The sequence below is a fragment of the Triplophysa dalaica genome, chromosome 12 (assembly GCF_015846415.1).
Source record: "Triplophysa dalaica isolate WHDGS20190420 chromosome 12, ASM1584641v1, whole genome shotgun sequence".
In the NCBI taxonomy this organism is placed as follows: Eukaryota; Metazoa; Chordata; class Actinopteri; order Cypriniformes; family Nemacheilidae; genus Triplophysa; species Triplophysa dalaica.
Window position 1 is genome coordinate 5,337,608 of NC_079553.1, and position 21,148 is coordinate 5,358,755.

The window sequence follows — 21,148 nt, forward strand, 5'->3', positions numbered from 1 at the left end:
CAAAATAACTTTGTGTTGCACACAAAGTCATATACATGGTTTTAATTTATTTTTATTTTCGGGCAACCTAAGCCTTAATTTTTATGTTATCAACAGAACAATAAATTGCTCTAAAAAGCAGGAAACGAAAACATAAGAAAATAAAAACCCTTAGACTGAAGTGAAATCGTATGGTGTATGGAATTCCTATTTTAAGCTAATTTACAGTAGATTTCATTTATTAAGTCAAATACAGATTATAGAAGTGAAACAAAAAAAATGGAGTTTCCGTTGTGACCAAATCTTTGTGATGACTGGGGATGACATGAAGGATAGGAGGAGTTTGTAGGTTTATAATCAAGTGTTAATATCTTCACTATTATAAATATCTTTAATTTAAGTCCCAAGAAAAGAGAGTGGAGACAAAATGTGACTGGGCAACACAATGCACTATTTGAAATTAGATATGTGCATTAAGCCCTCAATGAACTCTCTGATAAACCTCCTACAGTGAAACCAGACCATTGTTCCCCCCCTTCAAAGACTTAGACCTTGCCTTCAAATGAATTTAGAGTTTACTTAAAAAAAGATACACAACTTAAGTTGCAAAACTATAAACTATGAAGTCATGATTTATGACCAAATGTGTTCACACATTGGAACCTGGCAAATTATTCCAGGTTTTGGAATTGCTGTGATGAATGGTGGATAAATGCAAAATAATCAATAAATAAGATTTCAAATGCAACAGACATGTGCAATGATTTAATTTGCTCAACAGTTGAACAAAAAGTTAACAAAATGTCAATCTCCTAAAAAATGTTTAGCAGCCATGGCGCCTGTTATCATAGTCATAGATTTAAAAACAAAGTATGACTTAAACAAATCCACCACCTTCAGATAATAAACCTTGTAAAACAAGATCTGATTATCAGCTCGATACAGCAGATGACAGCACCTCAACTATTAATAATTTATAATGACAGAAAATAATTTATCAACAGAAAATAAATTTGATCAAAGTAATAGAGCCAATTACACATTTACGTTTCAGAAGAATGCTGCCAGTAGTAACATTAGGTATATCACTAAAAAGATGGTTACTAGTTAAATAAGCTAGTGTAAACAGCAAACAGATCCTAAGAAAAAGTGTAAGGTATTGGCTGGTCAAGAAATAAGATCTGCTTATTTACAACTTTATTTTGTCATAAAAAAATAGTCTCTGTGTTGTAATAAAATAACTTTGAATCAGATCTTATGTACAGAAAAAAGTTCTCTAGTGTCCTTAATCCCGTTGGGTTTTTCCACGAAAAACTAAATGGAATCACCGTATCCAATAAGCAAGTGCAGCACCAAAAGTAGCCACACTACCGATGGCCATCAATGTATTCCTCACTGCTGCTTCTGTGTCCGGGACATGAAAAAAATCCACAAAGCCATCCTGAAGAAAACAAAACAGCATTCGAAAAGATCAGAAAACACGTCCAAATGCGGTTTGTGGATTACATTGGCAAGCACAAGTAAACTATTGTCACACTTTTTTTTAAATGACAAACTCACCCATGCGTTGTTTTTGAGCAGCCAGTCCATCTGCTTTGACAGAAGATAGGCGGACATTTGTTCCCCCACCAGACTCACACACTCACTCCGTCCACTAGCATTCAGGTGTTTGCACAGCACAGCCCCAAATGCCAGCAGGCTGGCAATACGACCCCAGTTCGTGATGCCGTCACTGAAGAGCTCCGTCGCCACCGTCGTAACGACGCTCATATCGTCTGTCTGGTCCAGGTCGATCCGTGAAATCATACCTGAGAGACTGACATGTTAGTGCATATCGACCACAAATGAGCGTACTTCAATCATACATGTTGCATTACGTGGCATACAGTGGCGCAACCTACCAGGCCAGGTGCGCCTGTGGGGATAGTCTGAAGTATACCGCAGATTTTATTTTTATTCAAATGCACTCATTGATTCCTACACAACATTCACGAAATGCGCCACTTTATGCCATTTGTTGAAAAAGCGCGAGCACAAATAATCAAATTACCGTTATAAGCTTTTTCATGTTTCACAACAAGATTGTCCACAACCCTCTTCATCGTTGACAAGACTTGTTTTTTCGCACATCTTGAGTGAGAGAGTCCAGAAAATTGCTTTAAGAAACTGTCAATAATTTCTCGCGTGTCCATATCCAGGTCTGCTTTGGACGACGTGTAGTTGTCGATTTCGTCGCAGTCAGAGTCGGGCGTGGACGGTAACGAGCCTTGGCGATCGAAGCCTGACATTTGGTTCTGAATCTGGTTGCTTGCTGGTTTTAAAAGTTGTTTGTCCGTTTTAAAAGCTGATATTCCGATATAGGGCCAATATTCGCCGATGTTTGAAACTTTACTTCCTGGATCCATTTTGATCGTTTATATCCGTGCTTTTAATCTAGTATCCTAATATCTGTGGGTAAACCGTCGTCCTTCGCAAATTAAACTGCACTTAAATGTTCCTCTGTTTCACTTTCTTGTTGCGGAAGTGTCTCTCTGACTGTCTTTCCTCTTTATATTAATGTTATGAGGGGCGGTGCTTTGTCTGCTTACCAATCAGAATACAAGTCACGTCGAGAACGAACGAGAAATTTGCTTTCGAAACATCAACTACAAGAGTCCCTTGTTCTTTACGTAAATTACGCATCTTAACTGCAGATCCCTCAAAGTCGCATCGGAGTAAATAGGATTATATTTAATACACTTTAAATTCGTGCAACAAGTGCACATGTAAATGCATATATATTTTCGTCTTGGTAAGGGACAGCGCGCCCCCTATTGACAAAACAAGCAAAACGTTTAAATTCTGACCAACTACCTATCGCTGTTACGTCACCAGTCAACGCATTATACCAAACTAGACATTGTGTAAGACTAGACATTGTATAAGAAAACCAACACTATTACGAAGAAGAGTTTCTGCTATTAATGTAAAACTTTATTTTTAGGATCAGACATTGCTCCACCATTCATTTTAACATCTTTCTATGTAAATAAAATTTTAGGTGGACAGATGACACTTTTCCACAAGCAAAACATCAAAAATTATCATGAATTTAAAAGAGGGCACACAAATAACACAAACACCTAATGCTTTATATAGGCCTATGTAAATCATGGACACATGATTTACATCACAACGCATAAGTATTTTTGTGTCAGAGAATTAAGATGTTTAGATTTAATATGCAGTTCCAAAGGAAATCATGTTGCATTGTGGGAGGTTTTACATCTTCGTGGAGGTTATCAGTACAGAGCTGTCTAAATTTAACCAGAGCCTTCTTTATCACAATACAAGAATCCATAGCTTCCCTATTTACACAAGATTCTCATTTTAGAACTGATGATATTCTTGTCAATATTTACATAACAAAGTATGGAGAAAAATCTAGATATATATACACAAACTATAATACCAAAGGAGAGATCAAACACAAACTCTGTGAACACTGAAAAGATCATGTTCTAAAGACAACTGAAACAGATAATACAAGACAAAATGCACAAAAATGACACCAGATGCAGTTTATCTATTTACAATTTGGCTGCAGCACAAAATAAGATTATCTCCTAGCATTGTGCAATAACGCTTTCCCTAAAGGAAACATCCACACATATCATCAAGTCAGAAACACCAAGTGCAAGACCATATTTCCCTGATGTATTGCCAACTGCCATCAGCACCACAACCTTTATTAAAAACACATTCAATTTCTTTGCATTTTAGGTCCCTTGTAGTGAGTTTTCATACATCTTTTATGTATTTTACATGGCTAAACGCATTTTTACTTTATTTAAATGAGTGGTTTCGGAGAGGGCTCACTTTTTCCATTGCGCTATGCAAATCCTGACTCACACATACTTTCAGAATCCACATCTTCCAGCCACCGTAGTGTTCAGGAATTCTACCACACCTTTAGGGTTGGGTATAACTTTTTGTCATATAGCTGAAATGTTAAGCATTACAAAGTTACCAAAGATTTACAACAACCATCCTAAATATTTGTTAATCTCTGAAGGTAAAAATGCTTACAATTTAAGCCCTTTAGAAAAGGACACTTTATAATGAAGAGAGTCAACACTATCTCTTTAAAAACCACAGAGGACATAAAAATCAGTTATGTGATGTAATATTCTCTATTACTACTCTAAAATCTTATGTCAGGTTTGAACTCTTTCACCACATGATATTAATCTGCATGTTAACAATTTAAGGATTCTTGGTATTAAAGCAATGCTTGGGTAATATTTTCAAATTTTATCATGTAATTCATGGCATTTCTATGACAAGTTAAACACACTATTCTGATCTGAAATACTGCACCAAAGGTGCTGCTCATTTTCACTAAGCCCTCATCCCACATTCCTAGGACCACACAGACACAGAAGACAAACAGAATGATTGCATCCTGTTATCTCAGACGATCATATGCATCACACTACATAACCAGAGAATATCACAAAATAATCGTACATAAAACCCAATAATAATACATTGCCGTTGCAGGATAATTGATGCCTAAGAGAGTGAATGCGGTAACTACCTTTCATGAACATTCTAATGGTTCAAAGTATCAACAGTCAACGAGCACAAAACATTTACGAAAGTGATTTTTTTGGCTTCAAAAGAAAGACCAATAGTGATGATGAGATCATTCTTGCATTCTCCTTTCATTATCAAGACGCATGCAAAGAGTATTTCTGCTGTTGACTGTTATCTGGAAAGGACAGTAATCTGTTTACACTCAAAAACAGTGATAACTATAATTTAATCATGTTGGTTGAAACAGTTTGTTAGGATCCTACTATGGGTAAAGTCCTAAAATAGTAAATAAATCCAGTATAAGCAGCTGTTATTTAATTCAACTAAGCCATATTTAGAAGACGAGAGGCAGAGGAGTAGATAAAAGTCCCCACCTGCTCTTTACCGATGGCGATTTGACCATTTGTATACTGTTCAAATAAAGAAATTCTTAGAAAACATTCATCAAGTGTCAACGTAAATGATTAGAGGGCCGCTAACATACATCTAGGACCAATGACTCAAGTACTATCCATATAAAATAATGTCTCCTAAAACAATATTAAATCCTTTTCAAAAAGTCATTTGTGGTTGATTATTTGACACGTTTAAAAGCATTTAACACATTTTTGTTCTTAATAATCACTAATGTACAGGGTACACAGAGTAAAGTGCATCATGCTCCACTTGGGCTTTGCAGTACTGAAGGTATAGTTTTTCCCTACCCTATGAGGGGACACCGAAGAGGGTAACAGAGCTGGTTTGGTGAGACCTGCTGAAGTGAAAAGGAAAACAAAACTCTATACCCAAATTAACACAAATTAAACAAATAATATACAACCAGTCCTGATGGATGTGGTCTGGTGAGGCTGGGGAGGTTTTGGGAAACATTTTGGAGGTTTGGTAATAGGGTTTATTCAAGACCTATGGATGCTGTTAGCCGGCCAGTTTACTTGTAACCAATGAGGACTTTCTTTGAGGAAGGTCTTGTGGGGTTGGAATGTGATCCCCGGTGACAATGTTCTTGTCTGGACCAGCAGCAGCAGGCAACTGTTTGTTCTTCATCTTTGCCTTTGCCATGTTGTAATCCCCCGAGTCAAAATACTTTTGCTGGAATCAAAAGTAATCAAAGAACAAAATCAAAATTTGCAAAACTTAAAAAATCGTATTCACATTACTTCATAATGTCTCTCTGTACTTTGGCAGTTCTGAAAATGACATTCACAAACTGAAAGGGATAGTTTACTAAATAATTTGCTGTTAATTTAGGAAATGATGCAAAAATGAAGGAACATAATGAACATTGGAGGGCTTCCTGCCACATATGTGCGGTAGCAAAATTACACATAGATGCATGCTACAGTGCATATGCTATTTTGCTACAGAAAGCTCAAATATTATTCTTATTTTAGTAATTTACCAGAAGCCGGTTTCCAGCTTCCAATAAACAACACAAGATGAAGAAGCTCATGCACAGGAACATTTGCCTCAGACTATGGATAACAGGTAATAACATTTAATAAAATGTTCAGTTTCTTGGACAGATCGATCATTTTCATAAGACCACAATATATCATCAGGAGACGTGGGAATTTATTTTGTGTTGCCTGTATTTGCTTTTTTTACTATTAAAGGGACAGGCAGGTGAAAAAGTTACCTACATCATTGCCTGAGCCTACTATTGTTTTCTGCTCTTACCCCTTTTTGAAGTCTCTTCATCAGAAAGTCAGAGCCACCCGGCTTTTGACCCAAGTTTGGATACTTAGATTTCAATTTGACCTCCTCTGTACGCACTGGGTTTGAGTTTGTGTCCTGGGACTCCTGTCAAAGATTCATTTTTATTTCTTATGTTATAAGCACACAAAAGTAAAAACACAGTAATATTCAGAGATGGTTTGTTTAGCAAATGACGTTTAATTTATATCGCAAATAACTTTCATTTAAGCAACTCAGTTTAAAAAAGACAACATTTTAGACAGGAAAAACAATCATCATGGTAAATAATAAAAGTAACTGACATAAGCATTGCCATAAATCCCACACCCATAATATAAATTACACAATAATAAAACACAATCCCTTTGAAGATGTTGTTTTTCCTGCAATTTCCTAAAGGTGTGGTCATTATAAAATATCAGAGCCAAGTAAAAAAAGTTTGTTTAGTTAGTGCTGCATTACATTTTTTTTCTAACAACTTCGGCAAATTATCTTAAACCTAATGATGGATAAGCAAATTAAATGCAACAAGAAGGGAAATGGCTACAAATAGACAAAGCTAATCTGAAGGCCTACATAAAGGGTCTTTTAATTCTTTATAATTTTACCTCTCTTACATGGTTGTCTTTGAATGAATTTCTGCTTTGCCCTAAACTGAGGAGTTTCGTTGTGTGGTGGTTTGTTTAGACTGAAGGATGAATAAATGCCTTTTGAAAGGACAATGATGTAAACTGCACTGCAGAACATACACTTTAAGATGATTCAGTTTATGACTGCATCACCACACAATAGACCCTTTACTGAATGTTAGGTTGACTAGAGGACAAATACATGACTTTATGCAGAAGGACATTAACTTGAAAAACTGGCTTTTAAGACCTAACTTGTAGAGCTGCACAGTGTAACAGTAATCTATGAGGCTTTAGCTAATTATACCAGCCTTCAATGCTTAACACAATTTATTAATTTTACTTTAAAGGTTAAAGACTTGGGCGTGTAACGACTTCTGAGTAAACGTGTTCAGAAGGGTGGGGTGTTGCATGGGTAATCGTTGTATCCGACACATGTTGCATCAAGTATTGGAACTTGCTGATTCACCAAGATCTATATCAAGAAATGTATGAGTTGCAATATTCAACACTAACGTTACCTAAAGAAAACGAATACGATGCTGATACACAGTTAAAACTACTCCTACAAAGCGCATCGTGATCATATCCTGAACGAAGATGTTATTGGAAACACGCAGTTTTCCACAAAATTAACAATAGTGTTATTTAAAATATATATATATATATATATATATATATATATTAGCATGTGCACATTCCTTACACAAAATATCCAGTGATACTGCCTGACAGCTTTGCGGAAATATGACAATGGGCGCCCCAGTTATTTTATTTTATACCCAACTGACACCATCAGGTTAATGTAGACGAGTCCAAAGTGACAGAAAGAACCAATCAAACACAGCCATTTCGTGACGTCAGAACTCACTAACGAATCAAAAAGAGGCTCATGCGTGCGCTCGGCTATCACCTTGTTTAACTCAGGCAGTGACAGTTTAGTAATAGTCTATAAAATTACGAGCAATCCCAGAGATTTACGTATAAACAGCGGCAGCGTGACAAGGCAAACTTGTAATTTTAATTATTAACTGCAGCCAGTGAGTAACAAAAACTACAGACACCGCAAGAGACTGTTACGAGCGAGGCGCAGCCCCAACCTAATTCCCACCTGAGTCTCGTCCATCTGCTCAGAATGCGTCTCTGTGTCCTGGTTATCTGATGACATGGCTGTCCTTCGTCTGCTGACAAATTATTCAAAGAGTTTAAATGTAATTTTTGTTGTCTATCGGAGACTGATCCGATACACCCACGGTGTTCAGTATCAAGATGGCGTTCGCTGCAGTGACGTTTCATTGTAGGACGGTCACGAGTAGGGAAGCCAATAGGCATCTGGTTTGAGATTTGATTGACGGATTGATCCGCCAGTAGATTTTTAAGAATTTGTGACCAATAACCGTCTACAATGTTTTGCGAGCACACTCCATAATAAACATTTCTAATAAATAAAAACGATTTTAGTTTATATTAAGGGTCCTTGACAATATTGTTATAAAGAAAATAACATATATACTTGAAAAATAATAACAAGGCTTACTTCAATGCAAGGCATTTATGCTATTATTATTATCTATGTAATTATGTTAATAACAACACCCCAACAATCTTATAATTTTGGTAACGTTCAACAATTACTGTAACGTAACCAGTTACCAAGGTTTGACGGGACTCAAAAGACAATTATTTTGTTAATTGTTACAGTAATTATAAATCGTTTAATTAATATGCGTTGTAACTATATAAGCAATAAAACGTATGCAATGAGATATTTTGCATTTTAATAAAAAAGTTAAACAAAGCTATCTTGGTTTTTTCTGGCGTGACGTCACGTGGAAAGGAGTTCAACGCGGGAATCTCGCGCATTCGACCAGTTGATGACAATAAGCGAAAGAGAAGAAAACGTTGATATGAGGCAGATCATTACTGATATAGTCATTTAGAATATATGTATATTTATTTTACAATCTTTATAGATAATTATTGCTGGTCTGTCATCTGGTAAGAGAATTGAAAATCGCGCGCATTTAACTCTGATTTAAAAAAATTAAATGAACTCAGAAACGCTCCTTGTTTCTGCAGATGCTAATTTTTGTTTTTTGTCTACTCAGACGTGGTTGACAGTCTGTCACAATCACCATGGCATGTGAACAAAAAATGTGCTCTCTCAAGGTAAAGACATTTTATGTTAAAGTTACTAGGTTACTTGAAGTCTCTGTTGGCATTTCAGTAAATTTAGCAACACATTTCGCTAGCCTCACCCTGAGGTGGAAAAACTAACTGAACGTGTTTTTCAGAGCTGCCAGATGTTGCCAGATGTGGTGACAACGGAACAACAATCTCTGGTGCTTGTGAAGAAACTTCTAGCCATTGCTGTCTCAAGCATCACTTACCTGAGAGGACTTTTCCCAGAAAAGGCCTATGGAAGTAAATATGTTGGAGGTAAAAGTGACTCAAAAGTGGACCAAGCAACAGAAATCCATACCCACTAATGGCAAAAGTAGTTGTATTCTTTGTGTGTGTTTTTCCTCAGAACTAAAAGTCCTGATTCTACGAGAGCAAAGTTGCCCTGGGGCTCAACAGATCGTGCATTGGTAGGTATTTGGAGGCTTACTATGTGCCATTAAACTAGGAGCAGAACAGTATTTCATCTCCACTTCTTTAGGTTGCAGGGATGTTTTGATGCACTTCAAAGAGGATATGTAAGTCTGTAATTTTATACTCGTTTATAAGTCTACAGTTTTCTATTGTTTAAATAATAATCATCTGTGTTTTTGGATATTTTACCTTATGCATCTGTTTTTGTTTTTGTTTGTGTATTTGTTTTTTAGCTGCGCATGGTTATTCTGTCAGTGAGTATTAACTGCAGGATTAAAAACAGGATTGTTGACTTAAAGTGAATATGGTTGCAATAGGATAAAAGTTTATATAACCTATAAAATGTATTTGATATCTCTTGTAGATTTACTGTGATCCAGACAATCCACAGGTGATTGTTTTTTAGTTTAAAATATTCTCTCCCTCTTGCTTAACACTGCTTAAAATATACAAATAAATTCACTCTGACTAACTGAAGTATCAAAGACCTTTTTTTACTTGATGCTTTACTTTTGAGTTGCAGAAAGTCACTGAATGTTACCAGTTCAAAATCAAGTACACAGAGAAGGGACCTCAGATGGACTTTGAGAGGTGACATATCATTTAGATATGTCAATCCGACTGGTTTTCTAAACGTATTCCATAGATAACAGTATTGTGCTGTTTTAAGATGACATAAGCATCAGAATGCATTTTTTGTAATAGCATGATTTGTTGTTTTCTGCTTTTGAAAACATATGTGTGTTCTTTGTTTCCAGCAAAAATGGTCAGAGTATGACTAAAATGGCCTGTGACAACACACAGAAATCTAGCACACTGCTTGTGCGCAAACTTTACATGCTCATGCAGAACCTTGGCACGTTGCCTGACAACGTCTGCCTCAATATGAAACTCTTTTACTATGATCATGGTAAATCTAAGACAGCTTTATGCTACATACCATGTTTTCACAATTTCTTGTATATTGTGTACTTTCAAACCATGTCTTATGTAAAGATCAGTTCAATGTTGTTCTGTCAGTAAGTGTAACTTGGTGTCAAAAATGAACACATACAACCCCCGCCCTCTCCAGCCTTTCATTTGGAAGACAAACTAATAGTCCCTGTTGTCTAATTTCTGTTGAAGTGACCCCTCAGGAGTATCAGCCACCTGGCTTTAAGGAAGATGACAGTGGGACATTGGTATTTGAGAGGGAACCAGTGAATCTGACCATGGGAGAGGTGGTCACACCTTTTCACAGTCTTAGAATGAACGTCACGACTGAGCGAAAGAGACTTGAGCCGGTGGGATAGGAGAGCAGCCAGACACAATTGATCTGTCTGGACATAAGATATCACATCACTGATGTAAACCAGTGGTGTTATTGACAGCCCCAACATCAAATACACGTGTTTGTATATGTAAACAGGTAGATGCTGACGACGATGTGGCGGTGTGTGCAAGTACCAAATGGTCTTTGAAGTTTGAGGATGAAGTGATGTCTGAAACCTCTCTTCAGCAGGTTAGTTAGCAAGGATTTCTTTATTTTCTACGTTTGTAGGTTTACCTGTACAACATCTGAGTTTAATCTTAGATGGCCTTTTCTGCTTACAGGAGCACATAATGAAAGAGAATGTCATCACTGATGCTGGCGTTGAAAACTCAGGTTGATGATACACTTTGGCATGAAGGAAACTCTTAGCAACCGTAGCAACAACCATAATATGCTTTATGTTGATTCATGTTACTCATGTGACTGTCTGTTTTGCATCACGTATTTGTTGGTTTGGGTGCAATAACCATTTGAGTTCTGTAATTTACAGAGGCTCCAGAGAGCTCACAACAGGCTCACAGAAATAACAAAGTGGTTCTTACAACAAATAAAACGGAAACACAGAAGAACACACCGCATGGACAGGTAGTTCACTAGTCTTCTGTACTAGCATGTGTGCGAGGAGCTAGTGTACAAGTACATGATGTGTGTTTCAGATGGACAATCTGGTAAAAAAAACAGCTGATCTTAGGATGGACAGAAGGAAGACCCGGAGTGGATGCATCTTCGAGCCACAGGTAGAAACATAAAAAAAATCTACACTAATGTGTTCATTTACAGTTAATATAGAATAGACATTTGCCTGTATTCATTACATACATAAACTACGGTTCATGGCATGTGTGTGTTGTCATGTTAGTTGGACCGGATTGATGCCATCTCTTATGTATTCTGTTTTAAAATTTAAGCCTTATTTGTATAGTGTCATTATCATGTGAGGAAAGCGTTGTGTACAGCCAGGAAAGTGTTGTGTAAACAGATGTGGTCATGACTTTTAAATCAGGTTGTTTTCAAAGTGTTCTTGTTTTCATGAACTGTAGTGCACCACACCAAAATAAACTTTTTCTCTATGTAGATCTCAAAGTTTGAGTTCCCATTAAGCCAAGATCCTCAGCCATCTGCACCGAAGAGACGCAAATTCAGTGTACCCAAATAAAACTACTAACACACTGACAGTACATACAGCAACATACTACCGCATGCTTGATGGTTTGTAGTTTTATTTTGTTTGATCTATTCAGTTGACAAAATGCATTGCACAAGGTTAAGTAGACAAAACAAAACAAGATTTATAGTTGAAGAGTGTGTATGATGAGTGCACAAAATCGTATGTTTCACATTTTGTTAATTTTTCTAATTGTTATTGTCTATCAGATAAATTTTTAATAAAGTCATATCTGAGTGCTAGAAGAGTGCATTGCTGGATGTTAGTCAACATTTAAAGTTTCTATTAGCCCACTAGATGGCAGCAAACACATTGCGTGATGGAAAAAAAGGATTAATCCTGTTACAACTGCATTGAAATAAGATTCTAAAAGAACAACAATCATATGTATTAACAGCTGACAATTTGCTAGCTGTGCTTAAAGCTGACAGATAAATTAAAAAAATATTTTTGAATATGTTTCTAGAGGAATACACAAATTAATATTTTTAACCTCAGAGAAGAACTTTATCTGTACATTTTACTATTCCACACTAGATATTTGTCATTTGATTCATGGTCCATGTGTACTAAGAAGTTGGCAAAAGACAAATGTGTTCCCATCCCATATCTCAAACTCACTTCCGGATCTGTAATTTCAGTCTTTTGGACCAGATCTGTCTCTGTGATCTGTGACTTTAGAAGCTCCTATGAGAGGTTAGAGCACTTGCACACTGCAGCTGTTGTTGTGGACCTAAATCTGCTATAGTTAAGATTTTAATTTGTTGTTTTGTGTGAGAGATGTTATGAACGCGATTCGGCCTTTACTCATGGAGATGTACAGCTTGGCAGAGGAGGGTAGGGAGTTGTACTTGGGTTCAGACCAAGCAATTGAATTGTGTAAAAAGCTGTTCTAGCTACTGTCAGGTTGTGTATGTATGGAGGGGGGGCTGATATTAAGCCTGAGGGCTTCTGAGAGGGGGAGCTTTGGACATTTAGCAGGGGACTGTGATCCCCTGACCTTGCCAGAAGGGTAGAAAATGTTTTGCTGCTGATTAGCAATTCTTCAGTTTAGCAACTAATCCTTTCAGCATACTTTTTACAGTTTGAAAAGAAAACCAACAAAAGGGTTCAAACAGGATAAAGTTTTATATATATTTTTTAAATACAAAAGAGTGTTTGGTTGTAATTAAAAGATGAAATACAAAATATGTATTTTTTTGGTGCTTTCCCTTTATTTATTTTTGTTCATTGCTGCATTCATATCATGTGCATATATTTTTTAAATTTCAAACTTTAAAATATAAAATTTTCTTATTATTCAGTTGTTGATCATACCCATTTGACCATATATTAATTACTATATTGATTTTCCATATTCTATCCAAAACTAAAGATAAAATGCATCGCAGAGGTCAGCTGATTCTGGGCTTGGCGTCTCTCAACATGACAGAGTGTTTTACACATGTGTTCCTTCTGAAATAGCAGTAGCGTACACTTGACCTTGGGCTGGATGTATGTGCCTGTGATCTGCAGACCATCACTCCTGTCAATGGAGTGTGTGTCTGACCTTGGGCTGTAGTTACAGACTTGGCACTGACTAATTTCAGTGCTGGACTTCATATCGACACTGCAATCGCTAATATGTTGGATGATAAATAACTATTGACTGTGAAGTGAATGAGCTCCTGGACAGGAGTGGCTCACTAACGTGGACCTTGAGTTGAATACAGAAGCTGCCCACCCACAAATCCAGGAACAATGAGTTTCATTGTACAGTACAATTAGTACTTGATAATGCAAGAAAAAATTTGTGTCAGTAATTATTCACCATATTGAGTATACTGTATATAAAAAAAGAAGCTTAACAAAGTTTGTAAAGTTTAAGATATTCTCTTGTAAATTCCGCAGCACAATCAATGACTCATAGATAACAAACACATACGTGCTTATGTAATCTGGCCTAAGGTGAAACTTACTTATCCATCTACACAGCTAGAAACTCCATCTGTATGTGATCAACATCATCTATGATTAATCCAAGTGCTTTCAGAGCAAACTGAAGCCAATCAAAAACTATTCTTTAAGACGTAGGCGAGTTATATCTCATATTGGAGAGCCAAGTACTTCAGAATAAAGTCTAGGCACCGCAACTGACAAATTCTGTGAATCTGAAATCACAAATCAAGACACGGCTTGAATTAAGATGCAGCGTGCACGTCTGCTCCATAAAGTTTTGAAGTGTGCTGCCAAGTTCACTCCAGGCTCTCACTCTCACAACATATGCAGAGCGCTGGAGGCAGAGAAAAATTTCCCTCAATCATTCCTCTCTCCCACATGCCCAACCCCAACGCGGCTGACTTCTGCCCCAGTAGCTCATGCGCCTCTCGGAGTGGATGTGTTTTCATCTCGCAGGGATGCGAGGGCAGCCACTCCGCTCCTCCTCAAACATCCTCTCCGTGGAGCAAACTGTAGATTTACATTTGTACCGCTGTACAGAGCTCGGCGCTGCATAAACAAAAAAGTTAAAGCTGCTTGAGTCTCCAGAGATCATGGCCTCCCCAATGACACATAATGCTGCAAATAAGCATATGTTTGTTATTTCATGTTTTGGCATAATCAGTTATCATGAGCGTTTATATTCATAAGATTGTAAATACTTGTCTCCACAAAAAAATGGTACAGTCTCAAAAATTTAGACCACTGTTTTGAATAGCAGTTTCATCGGACTCACACGCATGGCCCAAAGTTAACTTCCAGTCTGTGTTTGGCTATAATATAACAATTTATTTTATATATATATATATATATATATATATATATATATATATATTAAAATAATGTATTATAATATTTTTTTGTGATTAGACAATTTGTTGTATACTTCATTTATAATATAATAATGTATGATAATATTTTATTGTATATTAATTGTATTAAATTAAATTAAAACCAGTGCGTAAGTCTATTGGAAGTTGAGTTTGTTCACATAAAGATTGTTTATGTTGTTGCCGCTGAAACCATCTATATGCAAAATTGTAGGCTATGTGTGTTGTATCTTCATTTGCAATTTTAATACTTCATCATTTGACCGTATATACTGTATGTATGCCATACAGGTAAACACTGAGGTGTTGGGCGGAGGAGAGAGCCAAAAAGAAAGATGTAACCGACATCTCAATCATTTGAGTAATTTTTCTGAGCAGTGGCCATAAGCAAGGAAAGGGCCTTTGTCCTTGGCTCCGCTTTCATTTCCAGCACTGCAGGAATTGTGATGACTGTGCCTCGGGGCAACAGAGGCACCTTAAGGAGCCCCACCTTTAAATCCAGTGTGCTGTGACTCCAACCGTGACCCGTAGCTGGAGGGATCCCTCAGGCCAGATTTAAACGAGCTCCCGCAGGTCCTTCACCATGCCTCGCTCTTCTTCACAAGCGTTTGCTGAATCGCTGTAGCCTGCCCTTCTGGTTGTTCTGATTTGTGTCAAAGAAATTGTTAGAGGAAATAGTATCGCATTAGGCAAATGGTGTGTGGCTGTTCGCATATGCAGAGAAGGAGATGTGTGAGAAAATCAGATGGGACATTTCGAATGCTGGGGAAACTGGCATGCGCTGTGGATCCCGTCAGCTGGCTGTAGATTTCCTAGGAATTCTGGACAGTGACAGGCCACATGCCGACTCTATTGTTTTCGAGAGTGGCTTTCGGTTCGTAGAGGAACTGTAGATTTTCCTTTTCACGTGTGACCAAATACATCCAGCTGTGTATTTATCATTGTTTCAGTGTTTTTCCTCTTCTTTTTCCTCCCCTCTCACTATCATTACCACTATTACGGAGGCCATGAGAGACGCGAGGCAAAAGAGGCATACAATATCAGGTATTGATCCACACCCGTCACCACACAGAGAAAAAACCTGGGTTCAGTGGCTGCACAATTCAGACTGGACAGTGAGATCGATAGGATGCTCTATCAGCCGTTTCCATGGCAACTCGCCGAGCAAGGACAGAGCCCCGCCGTTTATTTACACCTGTCTCCTACTCCCTGCCACCTTGAGCTAGTCCCTGCCAGCGTGTGCTGGTTAAAGTGCCATCCGTGAGTATTATTTGTGTGCATCGTGTGAATACTATGTGCATCTGGAATGTTGTCAATTAGAAAATATGATTTTCAATTGCTTTCTGAAAAAACACATACTGTATGATTTTGGAGCTGTACCCTATTTGAGTTTCAGCGGCCACTATTTGCCTGTGTTCTTTGCACAAGTGTACGGGGCTTTACTTTGCGTTGACCCCAATTTGCAGGTCAAGCAAACATGTTCAATGCTGTGGCCGTTAACTTGATGAGGTCATAAAAGAGAGCGAGCTAAAGCTTTTTTCAATGAGTGCATGAGTGAGCAAAACACTGCAACAAAGAGAGGATCAGCAGACAACTTAACACAAGAAGCCATAGAACTTGACTCCAAAAAATCCTCAAATGTGTTATCTGTGTGAATATTGATAACACTCAAGGAGCTAAACATGAAATAACATGCAGAAGTGTATAATTAACCTGGTCACGTTGCCTCTTTAGAAGATCTACATCTTTAAAATGTATTATTCTATATAAAGATGTTGTGTGAGAGAGACACTCATTAGTTTACTGGGATTGTGAGTTTTAAGCTGTGACAGAAAGATATCGACGGACTAAGATCTCTATCCTCTGCAATGTGTATGTTTGTATGTGTTTAAATGTTTAAGTATTGCAGGGTCCATTTTGAACTCCCTTTAGCAGCGCAGAGAATTGAGGCGAGCCCCATAACCTTACACACATACACAGCACGGACGGTCGGTGCATTCCCTACCCCCTTCAATCAATGGTAGTTTCATGTGGCCTCTGAGCCCTGCAGTGACGTGTGCATGTGTGTGCATGAGTGACCTATTGATTTATTGACTGTCTGGCTCAGCCCGACCCATGGTACTGGACAGCCTGGAGCTGTGGACCATTGGACCTGTGCTAGCCCTGCAGTTGCTGGGGTCTGTACACACTGATTTAACTGTAGCCAGTACGCTAACCCGCCGCACTGTAAGCAGTCAGTGTTATGCTATGCGGCACAAAACGGTGACTGCAATATTAAACGGCGTAGGTTCCCAGAAGATAAATCACAGATGTGCTCTCTGCATTATTTCTGTAATTTGGTTTCCTTTAAATCTCTATAATTGTTTCTCTTATAGACACTGATGAGATTAAATGGAGAGCAAATGGAAACTTTTGCTGAAGTCTCCTGCATCTCAGATATTTCTCTGTAGATGCAGTAGAGCCAGAATTCTTAATGAGACCTCAATGTCACATACTTGGCTCAGATTTGCCAAGTCTACAATAAATAAAATGAATAAAAATGCTATTGTAATAATAATAATAATAATATTATAATAATACATATTCATATCTTCATATAAATGTAAACATTTATTATAGAATTACACAAATACAATAAATTTTACCTATACAATCTAAAACATTTGTATGTGTTTTGTTCACAAATAATTTTAGTTATTTTAGCACCCCAGAGAAAATGTTATTGCTCATAGGTTGCTCATTCTTAGCTCAGGAGATCTGATTGACTCATGTTTGATCTCATTTAGAGATCCTCAGTACTATTGTCTTATTATTGCATACTTGGCTAAACTGAGCTCAGTCGTGAGATTGTTGACGTTTTCATCTGCTTTGATCTGTGATTTTTTTTCTGAGCTGTGATTTTTCATGCTTATGGGACACCACAGAACGGCATATTTACACGGTTCAGGCAACTTTGCCACAGTGCTTACATATTGAATATTAACTAAAAAAGCAGGGAAAAGTATCAAATGAGGGAAAAGTAAACACATATTAATCAATGTATAGGCTAAATACACTTTCCAAAAGCAATTTTACAGTGCATATATGAAAAAGTATACAAGGCTAAAAGGTGTCCAATCCAGCTGTCATCCCTCACTTGGTGTGGGGTCTATGTGCACCAGGCATTCAGGACCATTTTCTTCCCTTCTTGTTTCTCTTAATGCTCTTATCCACACCAGGCTATTTACCCCACCTCAAGCTCCACACTTTCTTTTAAACTTACATGTATACATACGACACCCCCCGAGGAGGCAAGAGAGTGGCGAGTGTCCAGCTGTCCTCCACCCCACCCCATCCCCTGCCTTTTCACTGGTCAGTGTAGGCAGATTGAGGGGGCCTTAGGGTGTGTGTGTGTGTGTGTGTGTGTTAGGGGAGTTACCATTAGCACAGAACTAGTAGCAGCTGGCCTGAAAGAAGGGATTTAGTGTCACTGACCTGGCCATAGTATCCAGCTGAGGGTCACTCATCTGCCCTCCTTCGGGCACGTGCTGACCAACCATCTGTGTGTGTGTGTGTGCTGAGTTGTCTTTTCAATAGGATTTTATTAAAGGAGCGACAGTTGCTTGATCTTTGAGCATTTTTGTGTCAGAGCAGCTGGCCTTTAAGATTTTTATCTTTATACTTCATTTAACTTTTTTGTTTAATATCTGTTACAGGAAAAGACTTTGTACATCAGATGTCATCAGATCATAATTGAGCCCTCATGTGTCATTCATGCTGAGATGCTTTATGTTCAGGAATCAGAAATTATGATTCAGCTCCCCCTGGATGATGTCATGTACAGTAAGTGCATATCATCGCATTTTACTGCCAGAAAAAGCGGTGAATCTTTTTGCTCCTTTTCGTCTCTCCAAAGTTCTGCATGACACAGATTAAACACTGCATCTGCAGGCTCCCATCCATTTCTTTCATCCATCCCGCGATCCTATTCCTCCACCCCCTTTTTCATAACCCTTCCACCCTGACGTGCTGCCTCGGACTGTTTAAGGTGATTGGATCGTGCCCATCCTCCCTTCTTGGTCAACTGAGGTCAGAGGTCAGTGACCTTTGCTTGATTGGACGAAATGGAATGGTCATCGTTGCCCTTTGTTGTCATTCAAGGGATAACAAAGGAAGAGATTTCACCGTCAACGGTGCACGTGCACAGAAGAATGTCATTTATTTATCCCCGAGACTTTGACGTTTTCGTGCTGAGGTGCTCATTATACTTTTTTGGTTCTTGTGCATCCACACCTGCTTAAAGTCAAGCACATAAAATTACACCTGACGCGACCTGCAAGACGCGACACTATAAAAGACATTGGAAACTCATTAGAAACAATTAGTATTTAAAATTGTACCCACACATGGATGCGGCGCGTCCGGTGTAGAAAAAGTGTTAGATTCCCTTCTACTCCATCTGAATATAGTTTATAGCATAATTTTTACAAAATTGTGTTGAATCACTGGGAATATATAGATTAGGGGTTGTTAGATTGTGTGTAATATCTGTGATAGCCCCTGGTCTTTGACCTCTGACTAGCAGGCCTCCGTTGCTAGGTGACTGGAGCATTTCGGATGGATGTTCGGGTTGTGGGGTGACGGGAGGGGGTCAGGGGGCAGTGGTCACTCTAAACCTCCCAAGGGACACCCACACACACGCCACAGAGAAAGCTGTGAGCTGAAACACAACCTTGCATCAGCGCCAGAAATATGATAGGCCTTCTGCCATATCAGAGTTTTCTGGAACATGGCACTTAGGTTTTTTCAATTAGTCATTAATAATTCTAAGCATGTAAATAAGCCACATGAGACTGGGTAAGTCAACGCTTTATGTTGTAAAATAAATAAGCATTTCTTTAACCTCAAAAATCACAGCATAACATGCAAACAGTTATAGTGGTGGTATTGGTGGTGGAGGAGAGTCAACCACATGGAAACCTTACAGCACCTTCGCTGTGCAAAGATTACAGAGAAGCATCCGTGAAGGGCAAGTCTGCAGGTCTGTAGACTATCAGCTTTGAAAGGCCACTCAGTGTTTGTGTGTTTAATGTTTTTCCCCAAACACTTTCTGTGAGGGGAATTATTTTTATCCTTTGCCATTTTTCTCTTTCCACCTTGTTGGATGGAAGGCCATTTGTATTAATGACCATACCCTGCAGCAGGGAACACACATACTCGCTAAGATATATTTTTACTTTGGGTGCTGATGTTGGATACAAAAGTATGGCTACGTGCTTTGTAACGAGACAAGCGATCATCCCCTTCGAGTTGACAGAAAACTTGTAATAAACTATAGTTTATTATACATGCTCGAAATTGAATGAACTTTTGTGAAATATTTATTCTTTTCAGACATTTTCCACTGCGAAGCCCTTAAAAATGTTAGTAGGATTTGAATGTTTTGTTCTGGAAAATTACTTAATTATAAATTCACATACATTTTCAAGCAAAAATAATCAATGCGTGTATTGTATGTATCTCACTACAGCTTGCACTTAAATGTGTGAGTGTGTCTCAAATAGAGAGGGGAGGGAGACTGAGATGGTATCAATCGCCAGGCCATCGAACGTATTGATTAGTTACCTTTCTTATTAACATGCTGATTAAAAAGAGCAGAGACAGAAACAGAGTCTAGCCACACACGCGCTGAGACAGGGAAGACACCACATCACTGGACAGAGAAGAAGCAGTGAAAACAAGAAAAATCGCATGGATGTAGTGGGGGAGACGGGACATGGAGGGATTCACGAAATGGAAAAATCTGTGGGACTTCTATGCTTTGTGGAACACGTGACGAAAAGAAGAGAAGATGGAGGTTGCAGATGCATGTACTTTCACACCCGCAGAGAGGAACGAAGAGAGAAAGAGAAATGGGGAAAAATAAAAGAGAGGGGCAGGGAAAAGGATGCTAACCGACAGCACAGCAAAGCCTCCACCCACCCACAAAGCTTTTATTAAACTGGATGTACCATTGGCAAGATCACAGGTTATTGTAAACTCATAAACAATGCTGTGAGACCCTCAAACCAGCACACTCCTATACAGATGAGGATGCAACTGTTTTGCATGGACCAAAGAGCAGATCATTGATTTGCATTGATGTTTGCATCATGTGTTTTTAATTTGCTAATTTCTGCAGGTTTTAATGCACCTGAGTGGGAGTGCACTGGTGTTGTTGTGTGCTTTAGTTAGAATGAGGGAGTCTTGGAAATGTATGGGCAGAATCATAAGCAATGTCAAGTGTATGTTCAGTGTTATTTGGAGTCAGGAGGCAAGATTTTTTGCATTGTAAGACTGGAATTGTTTGATAGTTTGCTGTTGACAGTAATTGCCAAATCTTCTTTTATTTGGAAAAGGCCTAGTCCAA

General features: G+C 38.2%; 3 protein-coding genes across 3 annotated transcripts; 1 reads left to right on the plus strand and 2 right to left on the minus strand.

Moving 5' to 3' along the window:
- Positions 1–710: 710 nt before the first annotated feature.
- Positions 711–2,507, minus strand: mcl1b (MCL1 apoptosis regulator, BCL2 family member b). Its single transcript, XM_056762263.1, has 3 exons — positions 2,030–2,507; positions 1,540–1,787; positions 711–1,420 (listed from the first exon to the last, which is right to left on the minus strand). The coding sequence occupies exons 1-3, from the start codon at positions 2,382–2,384 to the stop codon at positions 1,304–1,306; spliced, it is 720 nt and encodes a 239-aa protein (XP_056618241.1). The 5' UTR covers positions 2,385–2,507; the 3' UTR covers positions 711–1,303.
- Positions 2,508–2,930: 423 nt separating this feature from the next.
- Positions 2,931–8,164, minus strand: ensab (endosulfine alpha b). The gene is made up of 3 exons (XM_056762264.1): positions 7,993–8,164; positions 6,235–6,357; positions 2,931–5,646 (listed from the first exon to the last, which is right to left on the minus strand). Exons 1-3 carry the CDS (start codon positions 8,047–8,049, stop codon positions 5,473–5,475), a joined length of 354 nt encoding a protein of 117 aa, XP_056618242.1. The 5' UTR covers positions 8,050–8,164; the 3' UTR covers positions 2,931–5,472.
- Positions 8,165–8,729: 565 nt separating this feature from the next.
- Positions 8,730–13,059, plus strand: hormad1 (HORMA domain containing 1). Its single transcript, XM_056762262.1, has 15 exons — positions 8,730–8,879; positions 8,990–9,050; positions 9,176–9,320; positions 9,412–9,472; positions 9,544–9,580; positions 9,710–9,730; positions 9,841–9,867; positions 10,000–10,067; positions 10,235–10,386; positions 10,602–10,759; positions 10,885–10,977; positions 11,070–11,121; positions 11,279–11,373; positions 11,445–11,525; positions 11,864–13,059. The coding sequence occupies exons 2-15, from the start codon at positions 9,018–9,020 to the stop codon at positions 11,942–11,944; spliced, it is 1,104 nt and encodes a 367-aa protein (XP_056618240.1). The 5' UTR covers positions 8,730–8,879; positions 8,990–9,017; the 3' UTR covers positions 11,945–13,059.
- Positions 13,060–21,148: the final 8,089 nt, after the last annotated feature.

Excerpts from the sequence above, each read along its gene's own strand:
- ensab (XM_056762264.1), bottom strand. The coding sequence starts at position 8,049 with ATGTCATCAGATAACCAGGACACAGAGACGCATTCTGAGCAGATGGAC. Across the intron at positions 6,358-7,992 it reads AGCAGATGGACGAGACTCAG|GAGTCCCAGGACACAAACTC; the intron begins GTGGGAATTAGG and ends AATCTTTGACAG. Across the intron at positions 5,647-6,234 it reads TGAAGAGACTTCAAAAAGGG|CAAAAGTATTTTGACTCGGG; the intron begins GTAAGAGCAGAA and ends TTTTGATTCCAG.
- mcl1b (XM_056762263.1), bottom strand. The coding sequence starts at position 2,384 with ATGGATCCAGGAAGTAAAGTTTCAAACATCGGCGAATATTGGCCCTAT. Across the intron at positions 1,788-2,029 it reads ACATGAAAAAGCTTATAACG|GTATGATTTCACGGATCGAC; the intron begins GTAATTTGATTA and ends TCAGTCTCTCAG. Across the intron at positions 1,421-1,539 it reads TGCTCAAAAACAACGCATGG|GATGGCTTTGTGGATTTTTT; the intron begins GTGAGTTTGTCA and ends TGTTTTCTTCAG.
- hormad1 (XM_056762262.1), top strand. The coding sequence starts at position 9,018 with ATGGCATGTGAACAAAAAATGTGCTCTCTCAAG. Across the intron at positions 9,473-9,543 it reads GCTCAACAGATCGTGCATTG|GTTGCAGGGATGTTTTGATG; the intron begins GTAGGTATTTGG and ends CCACTTCTTTAG. Across the intron at positions 11,526-11,863 it reads GATGCATCTTCGAGCCACAG|ATCTCAAAGTTTGAGTTCCC; the intron begins GTAGAAACATAA and ends TTCTCTATGTAG.